Raw genomic sequence first — 22,166 nt, forward strand, 5'->3', positions numbered from 1 at the left:
AAATAAGATGGAAAAAAAACGATATTTCGTTTTTTGTTAATAACTCGAAAAATATTAATATTTAAGCAATTTTGAAAAAAGCCCGTTAAAGAGGAGAAAATTTCCAAGAAAAAAGTCCGTACTCCCGGAACTCTATCTCCATTATTTATAATTTTAATTTGACGTTGAAAATAGGGCTCCGCGCGGCTGTTACGGCATGCGCGCGCCGCTGCTAAAGAGAGCTCAGCAATAAAAATAATTTTTTTTATAACATAAAATGTGATTTTAAAAATTTGAAAAAATTCTAGTATCTTCTTAACACTTGAAAGAATCGAGCCGCGAATAAAAAAAAGGTTTAATCACCATTTTTGAAAAAGTTATCTAATTGTTAACTAACAAATTTTTTCCCAATCTCCGTTGGCATAAACAATGGGATAAAAGGTATAAATAATTGGCCTATAAATTTTAAACTTCGTGGAGCCCTTTTGATATATATACTTTATAAGATCCTGCGATAAATTTTCATTAAAGTTTATTAATTTGTTAATTATGATTTTTTATAACTATTGAAAAATTAAAAATCTAAAAAAAGTTGATAAAAATTTTTTTTTCAACTAATATTTAGCTATGCCTGTTTTCACATTAAGCAATGGCAGTAATTAATATAGGTTATGAATTTTTTACGTAATTTGTTTATAAAATTGTTTTAAACAAATAGAGAAATTCAATATTTTTGAAAAATTTTTTTTTGCTATTTGGTTGTCCACAAAAAATTATGATTTTTAAAAAAAAAAATTTTTCTTAATTTTAATTTTTAATTGTTTAAAAACGATTTTTTCATATTTCGATTGTTTAAACAATTAGTTAAGAAAAATTTTGCTTTTAAAAATCATAATTTACAATTTTAAATAGTTTTGCGAAAAAAAAATTTTTTTTATTAATTATTTAATTGTTTATTAGTTTAACAATTTGTTATAAACAAATATTGACCAACGTTATATTTTTTTCTGAAGCAGAAAAAATTATAAAACAACCATATATAAAAAAGTTCCAAAAAAAAATTTTCTTTTATTTATTATAATTAATTTTAATATCATACGGTACGGTAATTATCGCCACTACTTGATTTGTCAATTAAAAATTGATATATCTTTTAAACTATCAGAGATACGATAAAGGACATTCAAGTCTTTTTATAGAGAATGAATTTTTCTTTCAGATGGATCTAAGATCAAGTTCGTATCTATTGTTTATTAGCTATTACATGCATTTGTTTATAAAAATTCTGTATTTTTTGACTTTTCGTATCTTTTGTGATCTTTAACTTGTTAAATTATGCAGATACAGCAAAAACCTTCAAACAATTTTGTTAAGGGATTAATTTTCTAACATATTAATTGTTAATCATACTTTTATTGCTAATTGTTTAAACAATATACTTACTGTGTTTGGTGTTCATTTGACTGGAGCTCCGTTGAACATAAATGTATTCTATTTTATTATGTAAAAATCAAAATTCTTTTTGTGTATATTATTTAAAATTGTTCCCGTGATTTCCTAAACAGTTTAATAGACTTTTCATCGAGATTCTACTTATTTATTGTAATTTTCATCCCAAATTTCTTGTTTTTATTTTATACTATTTTATTAATCTATTTAAAAAATAACTTTTTTTCGGTTAAAGTATATAAGATTTTTTATAATAATGAATTAAGGTGGTTGAATAATAATAAAATTTGTTCGATTACATTTATTATCTTTATTTTTATCCTTTACAGTATTGCAAATAGTTTTTACGGTTTTTATTTTATATTTGACGTTTTCTTTTTTTTTTCAAAGGAGAAATTCGTGAAGTACTTGGCTCATCAACGTTAGAAGTCCGAGAGACTTCCACCGTTTCTTCAACTGCATTATCCTCTTCTATTTGATCTTCTTCTTCCTTTTCTCCTTCTTGTTCTTCTTCTTCTTCTTCTGAATCAGTATCATCTAATCCATAGATCGATCGTTTGAATTTCTCGTAAGCTAATCGTTTTGTATTTCGCTTTTCTAACTCTTTTTCCGAAATATAATCAAAATCATCATCATCATCTTCTTCATCTTCGTTCTTTTTCTCATTAAGCCTTTATCATTAAATAAGCTCATAGGGAACGGAGCAAGTTCGTGAAGTAAAGCTGTTTTTACAATGTCTTTGTTATTAATCATTGATGCTACAATGCGTTGAAACAAAAGTGTAGTATTGACCGTGATTGGTTCTTCGTCTATTATACAAAGTGGTGTTGTCTTTACAAGAGTTCTCACACAATCCTTCCTACTGAACTTATATGAGTCCGCATTAGCTCCAACCATTTTTGCCAAACTTTTCAGACCTTTTTCGATAGCTTTATGACAATCAACAGTTGAATCGCAATAACAAAATTGTTTGAAGGTTTTTTGCTGTATCTGCATAATTTAACAAGTTAAAGATCACAAAAGATACGAAAAAGTCAAAAAAATACAGAATTTTTATAAACAAATGCATGTAATAGCTAATAAACAATAGATACGAACTTGATCTTAGATCCATCTGAAAGAAAAAATTCATTCTCTATAAAAAGACTTGAATGTCCTTTATCGTATCTCTGATAGTTTAAAAGATATATCAATTTTTAATTGACAAATCAAGTAGTGGCGATAATTACCGTACCGTATGATATTAAAATTAATTATAATAAATAAAAGAAAATTTTTTTTTTGGAACTTTTATATATGGCTGTTTTATAATTTTTTCTGCTTCAGAAAAAAATATAACGTTGGTCAATATTTGTTTATAACAAATTGTTAAACTAATAAACAATTAAATAATTAATAAAAACCCTTTTTTTTTTGCCCAACTATTTAAAAGTGTAAATTATGATTTTTAAAAGCAAAATTTTTTCTTAACTAATTGTTTAAACAATCGAAATATGAAAAATCGTTTTTAAACAATTAAAAATTAAAATTAAGAAAAATTTTTTTTTTTAAAATCATAATTTTTGTGGACAACCAAATAGCAAAAAAAATTTTTCAAAAATATTGAATTTCTCTATTTGTTTAAAACAATTTTATAAACAAATTACGTAAAAATTCATAACCTATATTAATTACTGCCATTGCTTAATGTGAAAACAGGCATAGCTAAATATTAGTTGAAAAAATTTTTATCAACTTTTTAGATTTTTAATTTTTCAATAGTTATAAAAAATCATAATTAACAAATTAATAAACTTTAATGAAAATTTATCGCAGGATCTTATAAAGTATATATATCAAAAGGGCTCCACGAAGTTTAAAATTTATAGGCCAATTATTTATACCTTTTATCCCATTGTTTATGCCAACGGAGATTGGAAAAAATTTGTTAGTTAACAATTAGATAACTTTTTCAAAAATGGTGATTAAACTTTTTCTTCGCGGTTCGATTCTTTCAAGTGTTAAGAAGATACTAGAATTTTTTCAAATTTTTAAAATCACATTTTATGTTATAAAAATTATTTTTATTGCTGAGCTCTCTTTAGCGGCGGCGCGCGCATGCCGTAACAGCCGCGCGGAGCCCTATTTTCAACGTCAAATTAAAATTATAAATAATGGAGATAGAGTTCCGGGAGTACGGACTTTTTTCTTGGAAATTTTCTCCTCTTTAACGGGCTTTTTTCAAAATTGCTTAAATATTAATATTTTTCGAGTTATTAACAAAAAACGAAATATCGTTTTTTTTCCATCTTATTTTGTTAATAACAATTGCAATTTTTTACCTGCACCAAAATCCTTCAAAAACATTTTTCTAGAGGTGATTCCGAATCGAATGAGCCATCGCTCATATTTTTAGGACCTTTATCTCTATTTTTCACGTTTTTGAACTTGTTGACTAGACTATTACCTCGCTCAGGTCAATCCGTATTCCATCAGGTCGCTGGATGTCTAGGCGGTCTTCCCCTCTTTTTGGCTGGAGCGCCTATTGTTCCCTACAGAGGAGTCTTCGGTGTTCCTACTGTAGTTTCCTTTTCCTGCAGAGAAGTCTTCGGTGTTTCTGCTGCAGTCTTTTGTAGTGATCTCTTTTGATTGATTCTTCTTCAAGTTCTTCAAATTGCCTTTGTTTTGTCTTCAATTGAACGGCTTCTATAATTGTTGACATCAATATGCGAAGAAATGTTTTCTTCGCTTCCGGAAAAAGTTGATGTTGCTTGGATTCTTCGTAATCTCGTTTGAAGCAACTTCTTCAATTCAATCCTAATTTAAACTTTACAGGTTGACACTAGTCGATGTTTAGTACCTCTCCTCCAAGTACTGCTGTATAGTCCGATCCTGTCTTGAGTCGACACATGGACTCATCTAGCGGTGTTGACGTAATTGCTGTAATTTTCTCTTGAAGACCTATTCTAATTTAACAAGAATGATCTTACATCTAAATACAAATATTTCTCCCGATAACAATTGTTGTGTTACCGTAATACATTTATTTTATTTCAATTGCTAGTCTAATTAATCAAAACTGTTTCCTTGTCTAATTTATCAAATGATCTCTTTTAGATCTATCAAAAAAATGTATTATTAACTCGAAGAGTGCCAGTGATGCGCCACCTTACACACTTTAAGTGAAATCAGTTGGTTAACTCCATCTGATATTGTCTCAAACGACAATCTCCAATATCCAGACGGGATATTGTGAAAACATACAAAATTTATTTAAAACTGTTAATTTTATAGTACCTGAAAAAAAAATTATTGTTATTGATCATAATTTGTAGTCAGAATCATAATTTCCTTTTTCCTGATATCTTTCAAATTCAACACAGTTCAAATTTCTATAACTCTAATTCGTGACATTATTTTTTTTTTAATTAAAATTTATTGTTAGTTCGCGTATTTCTTTTACTAATTACTTTTATCGTTTTGAAGATCAATTCAATTTTTTGTTTAATATCTACTTTTACTGTCAATTCAATTTTTGTTTACAATTTATTTTTAGTGTTTCCTTAAAATTTTTCGTTTGCAAAATTATTTTTACTATTTACTCAAAATTTACTTTAATTGTTTCGTTCACAAATTAATTTTTCTACATTCTCAAAATTAACTAAAATTTTCTGTTCTAAAATTATTTTTGTCGTATTTTCGCAACGGATTCAATTTTAATATTCAAAAATTAATTCTTCTGTACTCTCAAAATAAATTTCAAAATTTCTGTTCACAATTATTTTTACCATGTTTTCACAATTGATTTAAATTTTTCGCCCAAAAATTAATTTTATTGTATTCTCAAGACTCACTCAAAAATTATTTTAACTATTTCTTCAAAATTTTTCGTTTACAAATTGTCGTTACTATTCTTATTAAAATCGATTAAATTCTCGTTCACAAACTAATTTTTTTTTTTTTTTTTTTTTTTTTTTTTTTTCTACGCTCAAAAGCTGATTTAAATTTTTCGTTTACAAATTATTTTAACCTTTTCCTCAAATTATTTCAAATGTTTCGTTCTTAAATTATTTTGACTGTACAAAAAAAAATTACTTTGGATTTTTTTGTTCACAAATAAAATCTTCTATTCTCAAAATTAAGTTCAAGTTCCTATTTTCAAATCTATTTTATGGCGTTTAAAAAAAATAATTTAAAAATTTTGTCGACAAATTTACTTTCCAATTTTTTGTTGATTTTTAAGTTTTACCTCCTTCTCAAAATAAATTTAAATTTACGTTCACAAATTATTTTAGCGGTTTCCTCAAATTCAAATTTTCGTTCTCAAATTAATTTTCCTATATTCTTAAAAATTTTTTTTTTTTTTAAATTTCCTGTTCTGAAATTATTTTTTACTCTCAAAATAAATTTCCAAATTTCTTTTTATAATAACTTTTACCGTATTTTCACATTTGATTTAAATTTTATGTTCAAAAATTAATTTTTTTGTATTCTCAAAACTCATTCAATTTTCGTATTCTCAAAACTCATTCAAAATTTATTTTAACTATTTCTTCAAAATGAATTACGTTAAATTTCTGTACACATTTTTTTTGGTTTTTTTTTTTTTTAAATCATTTAAAATTTATATCTATAAATCATTTTTATTGTATTTTAAATACTAGTTTCAACTTTTCGTTCACAAATAAAATCTTTTATTCTCAAAATTAAATTCGAGTTTCTATTCTCAAATCTATTCTACTGCATTATCAAAAATATTTTCAAAATTTTCGTCTACAAATTTACCTTTTAATTTTTCGTTCACAAATTATTTTAACTTTTCCTCAAAAATTTTGTTCATAAATTATTTCTATTATCAAAAATAATTTAAAAAAATTTGTGTCTATAATTTTACTTTTCAATTGTTCGTTTATTCAAAATAAATTTAAATTTACGTTTATAAATTATTTCAGCTGTTTTCTCAAAATCATTTCAAAATTTTCTGTTCTCAAATTATTCTTACTGTATTTTCGAAGATTACCTTAAATTTTTCATTAACGATTTGTCTCGTTACTTTGTAAGAATTTTTCTGAGTTTTAAGCTGCCATAGCAGTTGGAGCAAGTACCCTTTTGAACAGTCCTTTCAATTTTACCGTCGGTTTCTTGAGTTTCGATCTAGCTTCCCATTCGTGGATTTCTAAATCGAAATTATTCGTGTTCGTCTTTTGTGTCCAGTACACTTGTCTTGTGTCTGTGAATCTACTGTTAAGTCGGGTGTCGCTTAACTTCTGTATTCGTAAGCCTTCGTCGTCAGGCTGTCTGTTACTGTTCAAAACTTGTACTGTATTGTCTTTAGGAAATTGTATCGTATTGTCCTTATGCTGTAATAGATCGTTAATCGAGTCAACTGACTCGCTGGAGGTATCTTCTCCAACTGCGGAGTCAGGTTCCGAATCCGTACCGGGGTCCAATAAAGGAGTCACCTCGTGTGGGCTGAGCCTCCTTTCCTTGAATTTCACCCGATGCCTACGTGGTCTACCCCTCCTTGTTTTAGGGGCATCCACAACGTGGTTTTCCTGTATAGAAGTTTTCGGAACTTCTATTACAGAGTCCTTTTCCTGCAGAGAAGTATTCTGAGTTTCTGCTGCAGCTTCTGTGAAACGATCTATTACTTGTTCTATCTGCATTTCTAAATTTCCTATCAAATCTCCTGACTCACTGGTGAAAGACTCGTAGCCAGTGTCGAAGTCAGATTCTCGAATTTTATCTAATAAGGGTGTTACCTTTTCCGAATAAACTACTTCGCGATGAATATCCGATTGAATGATTTGTGGGCATTTTTTCGCGGTATGCCCTATACTATCACAAATCTGACACGCTTCGGTCGTAATTGTGAAATTATCAAAACTCTCTATTGTTATACTTTTAACTTCCGATGTCTTTGTTTCGTTTCTTAATTCTCGACGCATTTTTAATTTCCTTTCAATTCTAATCGCGTTGGTTAAAGCTTCTTCGATATTATCACAAATCGGCATTCGCTCGTCAATTTCGTTATTTAAATTTTCTGTAAAAATCTCTAAAATTGCGGTATCTACCGTTGTTCTAAAACTCAAAATTGCTTCCGCGCTCAAATTCGAATAATTCCCTGAATGGCATTCTATGATTTCTCGACTTTTTCTTCTTAATCGATTTAAGAAATCTATAACCGGCTCTTCTATTTGTTGATACATACAACCTAATTCGCCTTGTAGCTGATAAATTGATTTTGTTGTAACGTAAATTTTTTTCAAAGCTTTAACTAGACCTTCAATCGTAATAGGTATGACGTGATTTATCGATAATTTAACGTTGCTACTTAATTTCGCGAGATAAATTAATTTCGCCAAATTTGCTTCTGCAGCGTCTGGCAGAATTTGTTTCGCGTCTCGACAACAACTTATAAAATCTATCAATTCGTCCGAGTCTCCCTCAAAACGAGGTATGAAGGTAAGTGCGTCATGTAACGATATGTTTTGACTGTCTGTTAGTTCCATATCGTTAACGTGTTAAATGTCTGAATTTGTCCCTAGTGTTTGATGGTAAACCCTCGGTAAGGGTGCTTGCTCGTGTCCTCTCAGAAAAATTTTAACAATTGTTCATTCTACTTTCTTTTGAACTTGCTGAAATTAACGCAGGTAATTTCAGAACAATTTTCGAATCACAAAATTTTAGATGTAAATAAAATTTTACGTACACATTCACAAATTTTAAAATGTAAATAATATTCACATGCACTTTCATAAATTATGAAAGAAAATTCTTAACCTCACTGGTATTTGTCAAATAAAAAGAACACGTGCTTTTTATTTCTATCAAAAAATTCTTCAAATTCTCTATTAATTTTCCTTTAAAATTGCTCGTATGATTCTACTTTTTCAACAATACAAAATCTCAGTTTCTTATTAAAAAATAAAACTAAATTCTCAATTAAATTTTCTTTAAAAATTTCTCTAATAACTCTACCTTCTCAACAAACAACTTCGGGGTCCCTGTTCGAGCGCCAAAAATGTTATGTAAAAAAATATTTAATTTAGGATAATTAATTAATTTTACATTTAAAATATTTAATGTGTTTAAGTATTTGGTCCTAGCGTGTTAGGCTAATAGACCGGGAACTTCCGAGTTTAATTTATTGAGAATGATAGGTTTGTTTGAATAAATTGATGTAGTTGAATAATTTTAATACATATATTGTTTAAGTCCAAAATTAATATCATTAGTTAAGTTTACAATTATTACAATTATTACACAGTGATTGAAGTTAACTTTTCTTTCATATAACGATTTTACAATATTACTAAATTCACAAATATTAATAATTTAAAATATACCTGATAAAAATTGATGAACCTTGTTGATTTAATTTGATTTAGTTGGTTTCACTTTACGATTTTACTTTACCTTTACAAATGATTTACTTTCTATACAAAAGATTTACACGTGGTCTATTGAGACTTATTTAAACTATGTACGATGTTAACACTAGGACGTCAGGACAACGAGAGAGATTTTTTGGTGACAATTGCGAGGTATCGAATTTTAGGGCGTTACTAATTTCCACTCATTGGGGGAAACAAATGTCCAATTATTTGTCTATTTTCTTGGGCCCTTACCCTCTCTCTTAAATTTGTCTAAAAATGTTGCATGAGTCCCTCTGCTTGGGTCAGAGTGCAACATGCTTTCTCACTTACTCTTATGTTCTATTATTCATCTATGTGTTTGTGTATACGTAAGCGCATTTACGCATAAACAAAGACATACATTTGTACTGTCTACATTAATTTATTTATTTAAATCGTATGAATAAATATGTACTTGAAACTAACATCTCTTACGTTTTCTTAAATTTAATTATTTATTTGTAGAAATATTTCTGTTTTATCGTTTTAATAATTTGTTGTATTATTTTAGAATTTAATTGTTTATTATTTGTCTATTGTAAATTATTTAACTTTCAAGTTTTATTTTTTTATTTGTTTCTCATTTCATATTTAATTTTTGTTGTCTAAAAATTATTTCAGAAAGTGCATTATTAAAATTTATTTCGATATTTGTCTCAACACTAAAATTTTGTAATTAAATTATTCTAAAATCTTTTGGTTTAAAATAAATCTTTTTATCTAATGTTCTTTATCTTTAAGTATTTCTTATTTTGAGTTTAAGTGAGTTAGCTTACGTATAACAAAACTCCCATTTATCTATTTAATCTCTTAAATATACCTGGGCTCCAGACTAATTACGGAAATTTCCCTGGGCCTTTTGTAAAAATCGAACGAGACACTTAATGACCGCACTCGAATTATCTTTTACAATCGTTAAAATTTAAATAAAATCATACTCGATTTTTTTTTTTATTAATAAATATTATACTCGATTTTTATAGTTAATAAATATGTAAAGAAAAATTTCTTTACATAACAAATAATACAAAACACTTTTCATTGTACTCCTGGTAAATTTCATCTTAAGATGAATAAAAATAATTTCTCTGATAACTAAGACATCAGCAGAACCCTTTAATAAAAAATTGTTCTGAGTAATAAACCGACAAAAATAATATAAAATAAAAACAAAAAAAAAAGATTTAAACTCTTTCACAAAGTATGAAAGACTTTAAAACAGTCTAATGGAATATCCGAGCAATATCACTCGGCAATTAAGCCAATGCACAGCTAATTGCGTTTCCGAGACATCCAGGTCCTTCTCTGGCCGCTGACAGAAGGCAAAAGCCCGCAGTGCAGCCCCTGCTCTCGGGTTACTTCTTGCAAAGTCCTGCTGCTGAGGACACAAAGCTCTTTGCTAACTGAATTTTCTTGAGCAAGCATCAAAGATCCAGGAGTCGAGGACAGAGTCTGCACAGAGAGTCCAAAGGTGAAATGGAACAAGGAAATAACGAGGAAACTGAAGAAGGAGGAAGCTGGGACAAAGGGGTGTCGAGAGCCTGTACTGGGTTCGTTTTTCCCATGTGTGTCCTCACACATATGACGATCACCATCTCGGCACTACACATCTGAACGTAACAGTTGCTTGGGTACTCTCATATATCTACACTAGGCACTGCACACATGGGACGGTAAGCGATAAGTAATTCAGTTACCGGGGGCAGTATCGAGTTAACCCTTGGTTCTGGCGTGCTTCCATTTAGCTTCTCTGGCTGGCTCTCACCCCAATTTTATTATCATATCACAAAAACCCTATTCCGTCGTCGTTCATCGTCAATATTTTTAGTCTCTTGTCAAAAATCCCGAACACAGTATACGTGATACGTGATCAGTTTTTTTATTTTTTTATTTTATCGGAATATGGTTATAACGACTGCTCTTTGTACTCTTTTATCGTAAAAGCTTCCAATCTAGTTATTTGATTAAAAAATAAAATGATAAACAAATTTCAAAATTAATTTCTAAATACAGGCTACATATAAAGTAGCAACTAATATTTTTTTCAATATTTTAATTTATTAATATAAATATAAATTTAATTTTTTAACACACTTTTATTTATCAATTTTAAGATGTATGATTAATTCAAAAATTTACACAGAAATCAAGGAAATTATTTTTTCCAATATTTTTTTTATCAACCTGAATTCTCCATTTTGATTAAATAATTGAGTAAACTACAAATTTTGCATATTGACGTTGACCTAAATACTAACAGACAGTAATATTGCTTGATTCAGTTGATTTGATTTAGTTGAAGAACCAATATTTCCATCTCATGTTGCTGACCAATTACCTCAAAGTGCCCATTACTAACCAACCTCTCAAGAAATCTTGCGCTTTCGGTCAAGCATCGATTTGATGATTCTCTTGAAAATGGCTCTAGTACACAATGAATAAGACTTTGTTTGATAAAATTACTGTGTATAATATTTAAATAAAAAAATAATGACAAAAAACAGGAGCATACATACTTAATATATACTTAATATTATTTATAAGAAGATAGTAAAGAGAAGCGTAGATCGCGTTTGAATGCTAAGTATTGTCAGCTTAAGACTAGTATTCAATGTTTTTTATTATTATATTATTATTCTTTTATAATAGAAACTGTTTTTCACTCTACACAGATTTCAGAACACAAGTACTCGCGCGTATAAATTGCAAAAGAAGAGGATTACGTGAAGAAGACATTGCTCGCTAGCTTTCCCCGTGCCGTGAGAAAGAATATAAGAATGTTGGGTATATAAGAGGGATGAAAGAAGAAATAATAAAGTAAATGTATATATAAGATCCTGGAAAATAAGAAAGAGATAGTAAGTGAGTCTTAAAGAGAATAAAGCTAAGAATTAAGACGGCTGCGCTCGCGCTCTATTCTCGTTTACCAATATATAAATGTAGATGTACACAACGGCGTGGTGCAACAGAAAAAAGTAAAGGGTACAGTTGAAGAATAGAATGAAATGAAAACGAGACTGAGACCGAGACCAAGACCGAGAGAAAAGTTATCTCTGCCACCGAGGCTTAAGTCCTTCAAGGATTCTTACTCGCGCGTCATTTAACAAAACAATTAGAAGTTAACCCCTTTCCTCTCAGTACTAAGCGTGCTTTACTTTCTTTACTTTTATTTAGGTATCTTACTACTGTTCTTACCAACGAAATGAAGAAGCTACGTCAACCAAAATATTCTCCAGTCTAAACTCCAGATGCCATTCGGCTTCCTATTAGTTTATACTCTTTTGCCTTGTTTTATTTCTTTAACCCATTTCCAAAAGCTTCCGAGCTTTCGGAGTTTATTTCGGTAATTTTATTTCATTTTTTTCGGTATTATTAATTTTTTTCTTTAATTCACCGTAGAATTTATTTGAACACTTTTAATTAATTTTTAAGTTTTTAAAATATACGTAAATTTTCCGTAAAAAATTAAAACAATTATTCCAACGTAATATAAAGTTTAAAGTAATAAATATAAAATAAGCTGAGTAAAAATTCGAATTACAAAAGTAAATCTGGTATAGAAGTAAAAGTGACATCTTGTGTCGTTCTGGTAAAGTTATTTTATTACGAATAGTAGACTTCGTTGCTGTAATACCATCATTTTTTAGTGTATGTAGGTTTAAAAAATTTAATGAAACGCATTAAACCTTTACATAACTTTCTGAAGTTTCTGTCAAAAAGCGAATAAAAAAGAATCTTAGTGGACGTCAATTAGTATTTAATCTCAACGAATATATGAATCCAGACCGTGTAATCGACTTAACGGATTTCCTTTTTAATTAGCCACGGATTTATGTAAAGTAAAACCTTTTTCAATACCACAAATAATCCTTGTCATTCGCGCTAATTAGGTAGAAGGACGAACTTTTTTAAAGCTGTATATCATTTTAAATATATGAATCAAAAGTTTTTTTCACACATTATTTTTGTGAAAATTCAATTGATTGAAGTATAGACAATAATCACTACTATAATTATTTAAAAGTATTAATATATTTTGAGAAAATTTTCTGTAAAAGAGAAAATTAAAAGTTGTGTGCCCGATATCATTTTTCAAATAAATTTCATTTCTTTTTATCTATAAAGTATCGAAATGAAATAAATAAAGTCTTTTATATTACCGACGAGTGAAGAGTGAGCTATTCACTGAGTAAATGAAATAAAAAAAAATTTTATAAATTCATGAAATCCTCAAACGAAACTGTTCTTTTTTTGTAATTGCAGATGTACATTTAAGTATCTGGCTCATTGGTCGGTTTTATTTATCGTGCTGCGGTGTTTCCAAGGTGAAGAACTCACGAGGGTGAAAGAAAATATTCTCAATTTTGTATGTGTGGTAGACACTGTAAAAATGAAAGCGAAAGATTTCTTCCAATTATCGATACCGCGAGCTTTTGATCTCAAAACATTCCGGGTTTTTATTTCACATTTTTGTTGTTAGTCTTTAGAGAAAATTCTTCGATGTTGATTTTCGTAATTTTTTATTTGCCGACGAGGCACTTTGTAGCGAGCTTTTTTCAGGAACCTAACTCGGTTGAATGATCACTTTAATCTACTTTAGAGTTATTATTTGCTTAAGTTAAAAATTAAAAAATTATGAGATTGTTAATTAACCAAGTACAGTAGAGTAGTTGGGTAATGAGTTGAGTTATTCCACGCTTATTTATTTTTCCGGCATTCAAGAAAGAAAAATGAATAGAGATTTCCGTATGACTTTTAATGTGTTATAATTAATGTATCAAGCAGGAGTTGATAGCAGAGTCGTTTAGTTGTGTAGTGAAAAAAGATAAGAAGAAAAGTTGGCTCGATTCATCAAGATCCGCGAATCATAAAAGACTCATAATCCTCAAGCGCCGTGCTTTGCATCGATTCTGGGATGGGGTCAAACTTTTACAAGGTCTTCCGTCTTTTATGAAGATCCTTAAGTTAATTCATACTCATTGTCATGGTAATTACTGAATTTTTAACTTTTTTTTTTAAGTACTTACCATTAATCTTTATTTATTATTATTTTTTTTTTCAAACAAAACAGAATAACATTTTTTCTTAAACAGCCATAACTAAAAACAAATCTATCACATGACTTGTGATCTAATTTTTCAAAATGATGTTTATTAAGGTTCAAGATTTTAGCTTATCAGTGTTCATCATACATTTCATATAATAAATAATACTAGTTAAAGTTTTAAACCTTTGACAGTGGCATCGTAAAATTTCCTTAATCAACATTAATTGATACCGAGAAACGAGATTGTATAAAAAAGTGTAAGATTAAAACAATACAAAAAGTCTAAAAAGTATAAAAATCTCTTTATACAAAAAAGTAGCATCTCTGAAAGAGTTACCCAAAGCTCACTTAAGCCATCGACGTCGTAAGAAAATGACGAATGCTAATTAGCATATGAAAAGCCCCGAAAGTCTTGGACTCTACATAACACAACTGGGCTCGGAAAAGATATTCCGTGGAAAAGGCTGTTAGCATCCACTTGCTCCTCATCCGATACCCAGCGAGTAGAGGAGGGAGTAGTTCAAACCACTCTTTCCTTCTCTGCTTCTGGGCAGCTCCAAGCATTGGCAAGACGATCACGTTTTTGAATATTAAGGACGGGATTACTCGAGCTTAACGCGGTAATTTAGTCGTTTAAAAATCAGCATTGAGATGAAAAAATAACGGTCCTTTAATTTCGTTATTCTCCACTATACCCGTTTGTATTCTTTTATTTCCACTTGCGAAAAGAAACAAAAACTAACCAATATAATAGTGTTCATGTGTGTGCTGGCGGCGTGAGTCGTTGATGGAGCTTTCCATTAACAGAGTAAGTGGCCAACGTCCGCAATTTCTTTGATGTCAGTTAATTTACTAATAACACTGTCGTGGCAATGCCAGGCAACTGCAGATTCTGGATTCCCATTATATCACTTGCTTTCCGTTGGTCCTCTAAATATTTGTATCGTCAACAAAACCGTCTCTAGGCTTCAGCTAATGGATCAAATTTTGTTATTTACATTTACTCGATCGTTAAGTTACTTGAATACTCCCGGAAAATATATTTTTTAAACTAATATTTTTTCTTAATTAATTTTCATTGCGTTGCATTTATAGAGAAATAAATAAATTGCAAAGCTTGTAACTTAAATTCTACAGAAAAAATGATCTTAATTAAATAAGAAGTTAATAAAATTTATTGAAGGTTCCTAGAAAAATTTAATTCGCCACTCAAATTTTTATTTATAAAAATAATCTCGTTTCATTTTTAAAGTAATTAATATTTTAATTTTATATTAATATTTATTTATATATTTATTTTTCTTTTACTTCATGATAGAAAAATATTAAAAAAAAAAAATTTTTAATTACTATTAAAGTATTTATTTACCTAAAAAATTAGATAACAAATTTACTAAAGAATTATAACAAGCAATTATGAATTCAAAAAAATAAAATCGATGGACTGGAATAAAAATATCTATATGTACATAGATTGAGAGGGTGAACGGATCTTTGCCGAGGATTAGTTAGAATTAAGTCGGCGAGCAGCGGAGAAAGTCTAGTTAGAAAGCTCAAGTAGAAAGAGAGCTCTCTAAAAATAAAGGAAGGAGAGAAAAGCCGCGTGCCCCTGTAACACTTAATTTTTCTTTGGATTTTTTAATCTCACGGTAAATATCGCCCCTTACCCTCACCCTTGTCCTTGTTCGTGCTCTAGATGGTTAGTCCCTTGGTCTCGGAGTTGGAGGAGAAATAGAGAATAAAAATAAGTTAAATAAAAGGGGAGAAAAAAGCAAAGCGTCGCGACCTCACGAATATCCGCCCACTCAAGTGAAGCTTCTGGAGGGAATGGTAGTTCGAAAAGAATAAGAAGAATACGAAGAAGGAGAAGAAGGACTTGCGGAGGCAGAAAAGACAGAAGAGGTCGGCGGGGTCTTTGGCATCGTTATTAACCGTACGCCATCAAAGAAGAACCCATTTAAAAACCTCATCAATGCTTAAGCCCCGCGAGGCGCTTCTGTAAGAAATTAATCCCTTCTATTTTACGCCAAGGGACCAGAGTTTTTGGCCGACGAGGTAATACCTTGCCTTTTATTGGCTGATACAAATGTTTTATTTCCATGAAATACTGTGGGATTATTTTCTTTTTTATTATTTTGTTTATAAATATTTTTATTTTAGTTTTTTCTTCCTTAAAATTGAAACAAAATTCATAGAAATTTCTGAAGAGTTACTCTCAATAATTAATTTTTTAGTTTAATTGAAATGAACTGAAGAAAGTTTAATTTTGAAATGTGACGGTATATATTTGATGGATTTTGGTAGTTGAGTTGTGGAAAAACTTTAGAGCTTTTGATACCGAAGAGTGTGTGTATATGAAAATAAAAGTTAAATGAAATACTAACGAACAGAGAGGATGGAGAGTACGGAACAAGAGTGAAGCTGGAGGGTAATACGGTTTAAACTGTTAATAGAGTCGAGGGTGTTTGACCGTCAGTCAATCTCGAGTGTTGGAACAACATTCATAACGAAATTAATCTGGGAGCTGGACTACGCTTCGTATGAGTATCACTCTCATACCCTCTGCTCTATGCTACTCCCAACGAGCAGCTTGTATAAGGTTTGGTTTGTCCAGCGTTCATCCTTTTATATGAAAGTTGTACCGGGCTTTCGCGTTTGTTTTTATAACTTTTACATAAGTGATGTTTTTTGTTTTTCTGGGAATTTGTGGGAATTTAGAAAATTTTACATTCAGAAATTTTTTTGCAGTATTTAGTCAGTGTTGATACGACATTCATCATTTCTAAAATCTATTTATTATTATTAATTATTATTATTGTTAGAGAAAATTAAAATACAATTATCACATGACTTCACTGCAAAAAATTAATTTGATTTAAGAAGAAAATTCTTTAACTTAGAAAATCATTTGAAAGAATCTCTGTCTTAAATCAAACAGAAAAATTTTTGAATCAAGTAAAATTTACTTGAGCTAAGAAAAATTTCTTAAATCAAGAATTTTTCTGCTTAACAAATTAGGTATACAATAGATTTATATCTACGCTTTAATCAAGCTGGCATGCAAATTGTCCAATACCCTTTGATCTCTAATTAGGCTACTATCAAAACGTTCACATGTATGTACTGTGGGTATTATTAGCCATTAAGCAATAACTGAAACTGTAATGTACTGATTGAACTCTGAAAACCAATTTACGGACTAAGTCTAATGTGTTGGATCTTAGACATCAAATTGGCTTGAAGATCTTCCTATATGCTTTTATCTTCCATTAGATTCAGATTTAAATATATATGTTCTAATTCAATTAATCAATGAACAAATTTGAAGAAAAAAACTTGAATTTAATCATTAATTTATTACATTGAAACGTAATAAACAGTTTTCTTTGTTTAACTTAATTATATTTTGATAATAAAAATAAGGTCCATTTTTTTTCAATGCATCTATTATACAAATTAATAATTATTTTAGTTAATTGAACTGAACATTAACTAAGACATGAACTAATTAGATTTCATTATTTTATCACGCCTCACGCAAAGTAAAAGTTTATTGAAAAATAAAAAACTTTTTCTTAAATAATTAAAATCCAACAATGTATTGTTCATTACAAACATAGCTCGTGCCAATTACTCAGTACCGCGACCAAGTCCAATTAATCAAACGAAACGTCAGTTTATTGTCTTGATTAATGTGATAAAATATGCCAGCAATCAGCAATTAAAATTTCTTGTTCTAAATTTTTAACTAACTCAACTCTGAAAAAAAAAAAAAAAAGGAATTCAAACCTTCAAAACCATAACATGAATCCGACCGAGTTATTTTATCTCTTTATCAGTTTCACTCTTCATATCTACATTTTAACAACGATAAGAAAATCCATATCCACCTATGTTGCCTATGAATCAGTCTTCAGACAAGTGTTGCGTTAAAAACTGTACCAAACGTACGAGACACTTACACAATAGTATTTTTTACTTATAATTATAATTTTAATTACAATTACAAATTCTGAGGTTGTGATTTGATTAGATAATAATACAAACGCAAGGTATAATCTTCATTAATAAAACTTACGATGCATTGATGTGACTAATTCATCGTTTTTCTGGAACCAGATCATGACTCACGTGATTCAGATAAAATTATCAACGTCGTGTAAAATTTAAAGTTCCGGTTTGGTTTAATTTTATAGTCATCAATCATTTTCATCATCATCATCAGTTATTATAAAGTCTATTTTTTCGGATAAACAGAATGATGGTTTCCGGGGCAAGAGAGATAATGAGATCTGAAGAGATGGAAGGCGAATTATCGGGACCAGCTCACCTGATTCCCAATGAATCATTAGACTGCGGGTGTGCTCAATTGCCGTGTCCGAAAATGGCCAAGTATGCAACGAGGAAACTGTACGTGGGAATTATGTGCTGGATCGGAGTAATTCAGGCCGCTGGTCAAGCTTATTTCTCTCTTACTGGTTCCACTGTGGCAAGAAGGTTCAACTTTCCTCTAAATTCTGTTGGTAAATAAACAATAATAACTATTCTTATAATTTATAAGATTAAACAGTAACTTCGATTAGATTTGAATAAGTAAATTGTGTTAAAAATAAATAATGAGAATTTATGATTAACAGAATGGATAACGTTGATTAGCGATGGGATTGCTCCATTTCTTCTGGCACTTCCCATCGCTTACTGGGGCGACCGGATTCACAGAGCAGCTTGGACAGGGGCTTTAGTGTTAATCCAAAGTGTCGGGTTTTTCTTTATTATTATTCCGCATTTTAGTCATCCTTCCCCGCGAGTTGTTGAAGAAACAACCAATATTACGCATTTGTCACTTTATTCAGGTAATTAACATATTTCCAAAATGTAAAATTTATTCAAATATCACCAATTTATTCATAAATGATAACTCTTTCTAATACATTTTTTAAATCATTAAAGTAAAAGTATACTTAATATTTACTACAGAAGACAATCCAGAGCTTTGTTCAGCATCAGGACTCGCTCGAGTATTTGTAGAAGAAGAGGGAGTTTGTTACTTCACTCTTACAGTTGTTATTATTTCCCAAATAGTCAATTGTATGGGAAACATTGCGTACTTAGCACTTGGAATTTCTTATTTGGATGACAACACTCGAAAAAGACACGTCGCCGTGCCTTTGGGATTTTTTATAGCTGTGAAAATAGTAGGAACTCTTTTGGGATATCTGGTTGCTTGGGGATGTCTTAGGTGAGGAATTTTTTTTAAAATGCCGCTAATTACTCAAACCATTTTGTGACTGTCATTTTATTAAAATAATTTATTTTTAATACTTTAATAATGTATGTTAGGATAGACGCTAATGATCTGAGCCTTGGAATTGAGTCTTATCGTGAGCAATTCGGTGCTTGGTGGCTCGGGTGGCCGATTTTTATGATTCTTCTTGCTATTCCTGGAGTTGTTCTTGCGTTATTGCCACGGAGACTTCCTTCAGAGGTTAAAAATTTTTTTACTTACGCTCTTGCAAAAATAAATTTAATGATTCATGAGAATTAGAATGAGCTTTGCCTTATAAATCTTTAAATTTATTAATTTATTTATCACTTATTGATTGCCTTTTTTAATCAAAAGGTCGTCGAACAAGCAGCAGCTTCAATTTTGGACATTGCTGGACGCACGAGCCCTCTGACCGAATCAACGGTATCTGGAGACATTAAAAAATTCGGCGACACTGACTTCTTTTCGTCATTAAAAAGACTTTTCACCAACAAAATTTATCTATGCAATATCTTAGCCAGTGTTTTAATCATTTGCGCGATTTTAAACTTTGTACACTATGAAGACTTATTTTTAGAATCACGTTTTTGGCTCTCGCAGCCCTCAGGAGTACTTCTAGGATTTCGGGATCCGTTTACTTCGCGAATTGTTGCGAGTATTTTGCGCCCGATTGTTATTGGAATGGTTATTATTTGTTCTGGGTTTATAATTGCTAAGGTTCGCCCGCGAGCCAAGTGGTTAGTGTGCTACAATATAACAATTGTAATGATTGCAGCAATTATTATATTTTCTTTAGCTTTTGTTGATTGTAAGAAGCCGCCGATTTTTGGATCTCGCTCCGATGGATCGTAAGTAGTATTACAGTTTGTTAATACAGAGGTATTATTTTTAAAATTCTATTGCTTAGTAAAATGCTTATTTTAGCTTTATATTCGTTATGAATTTAAATTTTTTTAACGATTATTACATTAATTGTTAGTTGAAGTACTTAATTATTTTATAATAAGCTTTCACTTTTACTAATTTAAAATACTTAAAAAGAAATTTAATAATAAAGATTTATATACTCGGGTGACCAATTATTTATGATTAACAAAATTAAACTTGTATTTTCATTAGATCAACAATTGTTTTTTTTACATAAACTAATTTTTTTCGCAAGAATAATTTTGCTGAAATAAAGAATATTCAAAATTTCGACCTCTGATTCAAAACAACATTATTTAAAAAAAAATTATTTAAAGGATATCTTTGCTGGAATACTGCAACAAAAACTGTCGATGCTCGAAGGACGCAAGCTTTCACCCGATCTGCGACACCAGAAGCAAGAAAATTTTCTACACTTCTTGTCATGCTGGATGTACAGGCGTTGATACCTCGAGTGAGGTAAAAAAATTCACCGGCTGCAGTTGTATAAACTCACCACTAGTACCTCACAATAATTCAGAAGTTATTGATGGCCTTTGCGACCCTTCAGTTTGCCAAATCGGATGGATAGTTTTTGAGGTATAAAAAATAATATAATTATTTAGACGAAGCCCATTACATGCTTATGATATTATTAAAATATTTATAATATTAGGTAAGCACAATTTTGGCCTACACTCTCTTGTCATCAGGAGTGATATCGAGTATCCTGATCAGCCTACGTTCGGTATTTACCCAGGACAAAGCTCTTGCAATAGGACTGTGGATAACTTTGGCAGCATTTATTACTTACATACCCGGCAAAATGTTCTACTGGCAAGTAACCGATTGGACGTGTATTCACCGTGGGGATTCCCAATTATGTCACTTGCAGAGCTCTAATCTCGGGTCGTATTTATCATTCGCGACATCATTTTTACTGGCACTTGCGATAGCATTGGAAGTATTAACTTACTTTTTCAGCTTTAAATTAAGAATTTATCGTGAGATGGAATTAGAACCTCGTGACGTAGCTGGAAATTCATCACAAACACAACCTATTCCACTTGAGTCACTTTCTAAACCAGATGATTCTGGTTCCGCGGCAATTGTTTCTGGTTCTGGTGCGGCGACATCAAGTGGCGGTGGAGCAGCTGATGCCGAGCCAAGCATTCGTGCAACAAACCATCACAATTCATCTGACATTATTGAAGTCACTAATTCCGGGTTGATTCATAAAGCCAATGGCCCTTTGAAGTATGGACCCGTCGGCCCTGGAGATTCCGACCAGTATCAAGACCAAAACGAGGACCACGATAGTGACCATGAATTTCGAAACAAACGAGCCCCAATTTCATTGACTACCAATTCTTATCGGCGTCTAGGGCTGGATTCGGACAATGATACTAGCGATTCAAGTCGGGGATCGGTCAAACGCTTCAGTGTCCATCAAGCAGCTGTAGAAACTCCGCTTACCAAGGAAGACCTTAAAATGCAACAAAATTCAGTGCTTGCTGGATTTTCGCGCACTGACGATATAAAATTCGTAAAAGTCGAGGACCACCGAAAAACCGGAGATTTTAATGAAGTTGGGATTCCGATTGTTCAGTATCCACTGACCTCACCAAATTCCCGGAGCATAGGGTCTATTCTGATCTCTCCGGAAATGACAGAGCACGCGAGGAGATTTAGGTCAAAAAACAATCGGCCCAGATTCCGGGATAGTGAAGCTGGCAAAAGTGGAGAAAGAAACAGGCCTTCATCTTCTCACCACACTTCTTCTGGGTTCGAAAGCTCGGCATCAGATCGACCTAATGATTCTAAAGCTGCTGATGTCAGAAGAATTTCAAAGTCTACTTCTAATCTCGGTCAACCAGCTCCCAAACCGAAACTCTACGGCTACACCACTGCCTTGTAATTGTTTTTAATTTTATGTTCTTTTTATTTATCTTTAGTTAAATATTTATTTGTAAGACTTGCTAAGTATTTTACGGTCCATGTTATCGAAATATTGAACAAGTATTGGGAATTTAAATTTTTAAGCTGTGCAACCTTTCTTGAATTTTTTATAAAAAATTTAAATCTCCAGCACTTCTGTAATATTTTAAGTATTTTGTAATTT

General features: G+C 30.6%; 1 protein-coding gene across 3 annotated transcripts; it reads left to right on the forward strand.

Annotated features, from left to right (window-relative positions):
- The first annotated feature begins 17,470 nt into the window (after positions 1-17,470).
- LOC123263883 (solute carrier organic anion transporter family member 1A6-like) lies at positions 17,471-22,130 on the forward strand. 3 transcript variants are annotated; one of them, XM_044726929.1, is made up of 8 exons: positions 17,471-17,924; positions 18,069-18,395; positions 18,510-18,725; positions 18,850-19,111; positions 19,213-19,357; positions 19,493-19,986; positions 20,383-20,644; positions 20,721-22,130. In XM_044726929.1, the coding sequence occupies exons 2-8, from the start codon at positions 18,131-18,133 to the stop codon at positions 21,960-21,962; spliced, it is 2,886 nt and encodes a 961-aa protein (XP_044582864.1). In that variant the 5' UTR covers positions 17,471-17,924; positions 18,069-18,130; the 3' UTR covers positions 21,963-22,130. The 3 variants fall into 3 exon arrangements, with proteins under 3 accessions (XP_044582864.1, XP_044582854.1, XP_044582873.1); XM_044726938.1 differs by lacking the exon at positions 17,471-17,924 and adding an exon at positions 17,939-18,049 and having other exon boundaries at positions 18,130-18,395; XM_044726919.1 differs by lacking the exon at positions 17,471-17,924 and having other exon boundaries at positions 17,931-18,395.
- The last annotated feature ends 36 nt before the right edge of the window (positions 22,131-22,166 follow it).

Source organism: Cotesia glomerata, linkage group LG1 (genome assembly GCF_020080835.1).
Source record: "Cotesia glomerata isolate CgM1 linkage group LG1, MPM_Cglom_v2.3, whole genome shotgun sequence".
NCBI classification, from domain to species: domain Eukaryota; kingdom Metazoa; phylum Arthropoda; class Insecta; order Hymenoptera; family Braconidae; genus Cotesia; species Cotesia glomerata.

Excerpts from the sequence above, each read along its gene's own strand:
- LOC123263883 (XM_044726929.1), top strand. The coding sequence starts at position 18,131 with ATGATGGTTTCCGGGGCAAGAGAGATAATGAGATCTGAAGAGATGGAA. Across the intron at positions 19,112-19,212 it reads GTTGCTTGGGGATGTCTTAG|GATAGACGCTAATGATCTGA; the intron begins GTGAGGAATTTT and ends AATGTATGTTAG. Across the intron at positions 20,645-20,720 it reads TCGGATGGATAGTTTTTGAG|GTAAGCACAATTTTGGCCTA; the intron begins GTATAAAAAATA and ends TTATAATATTAG.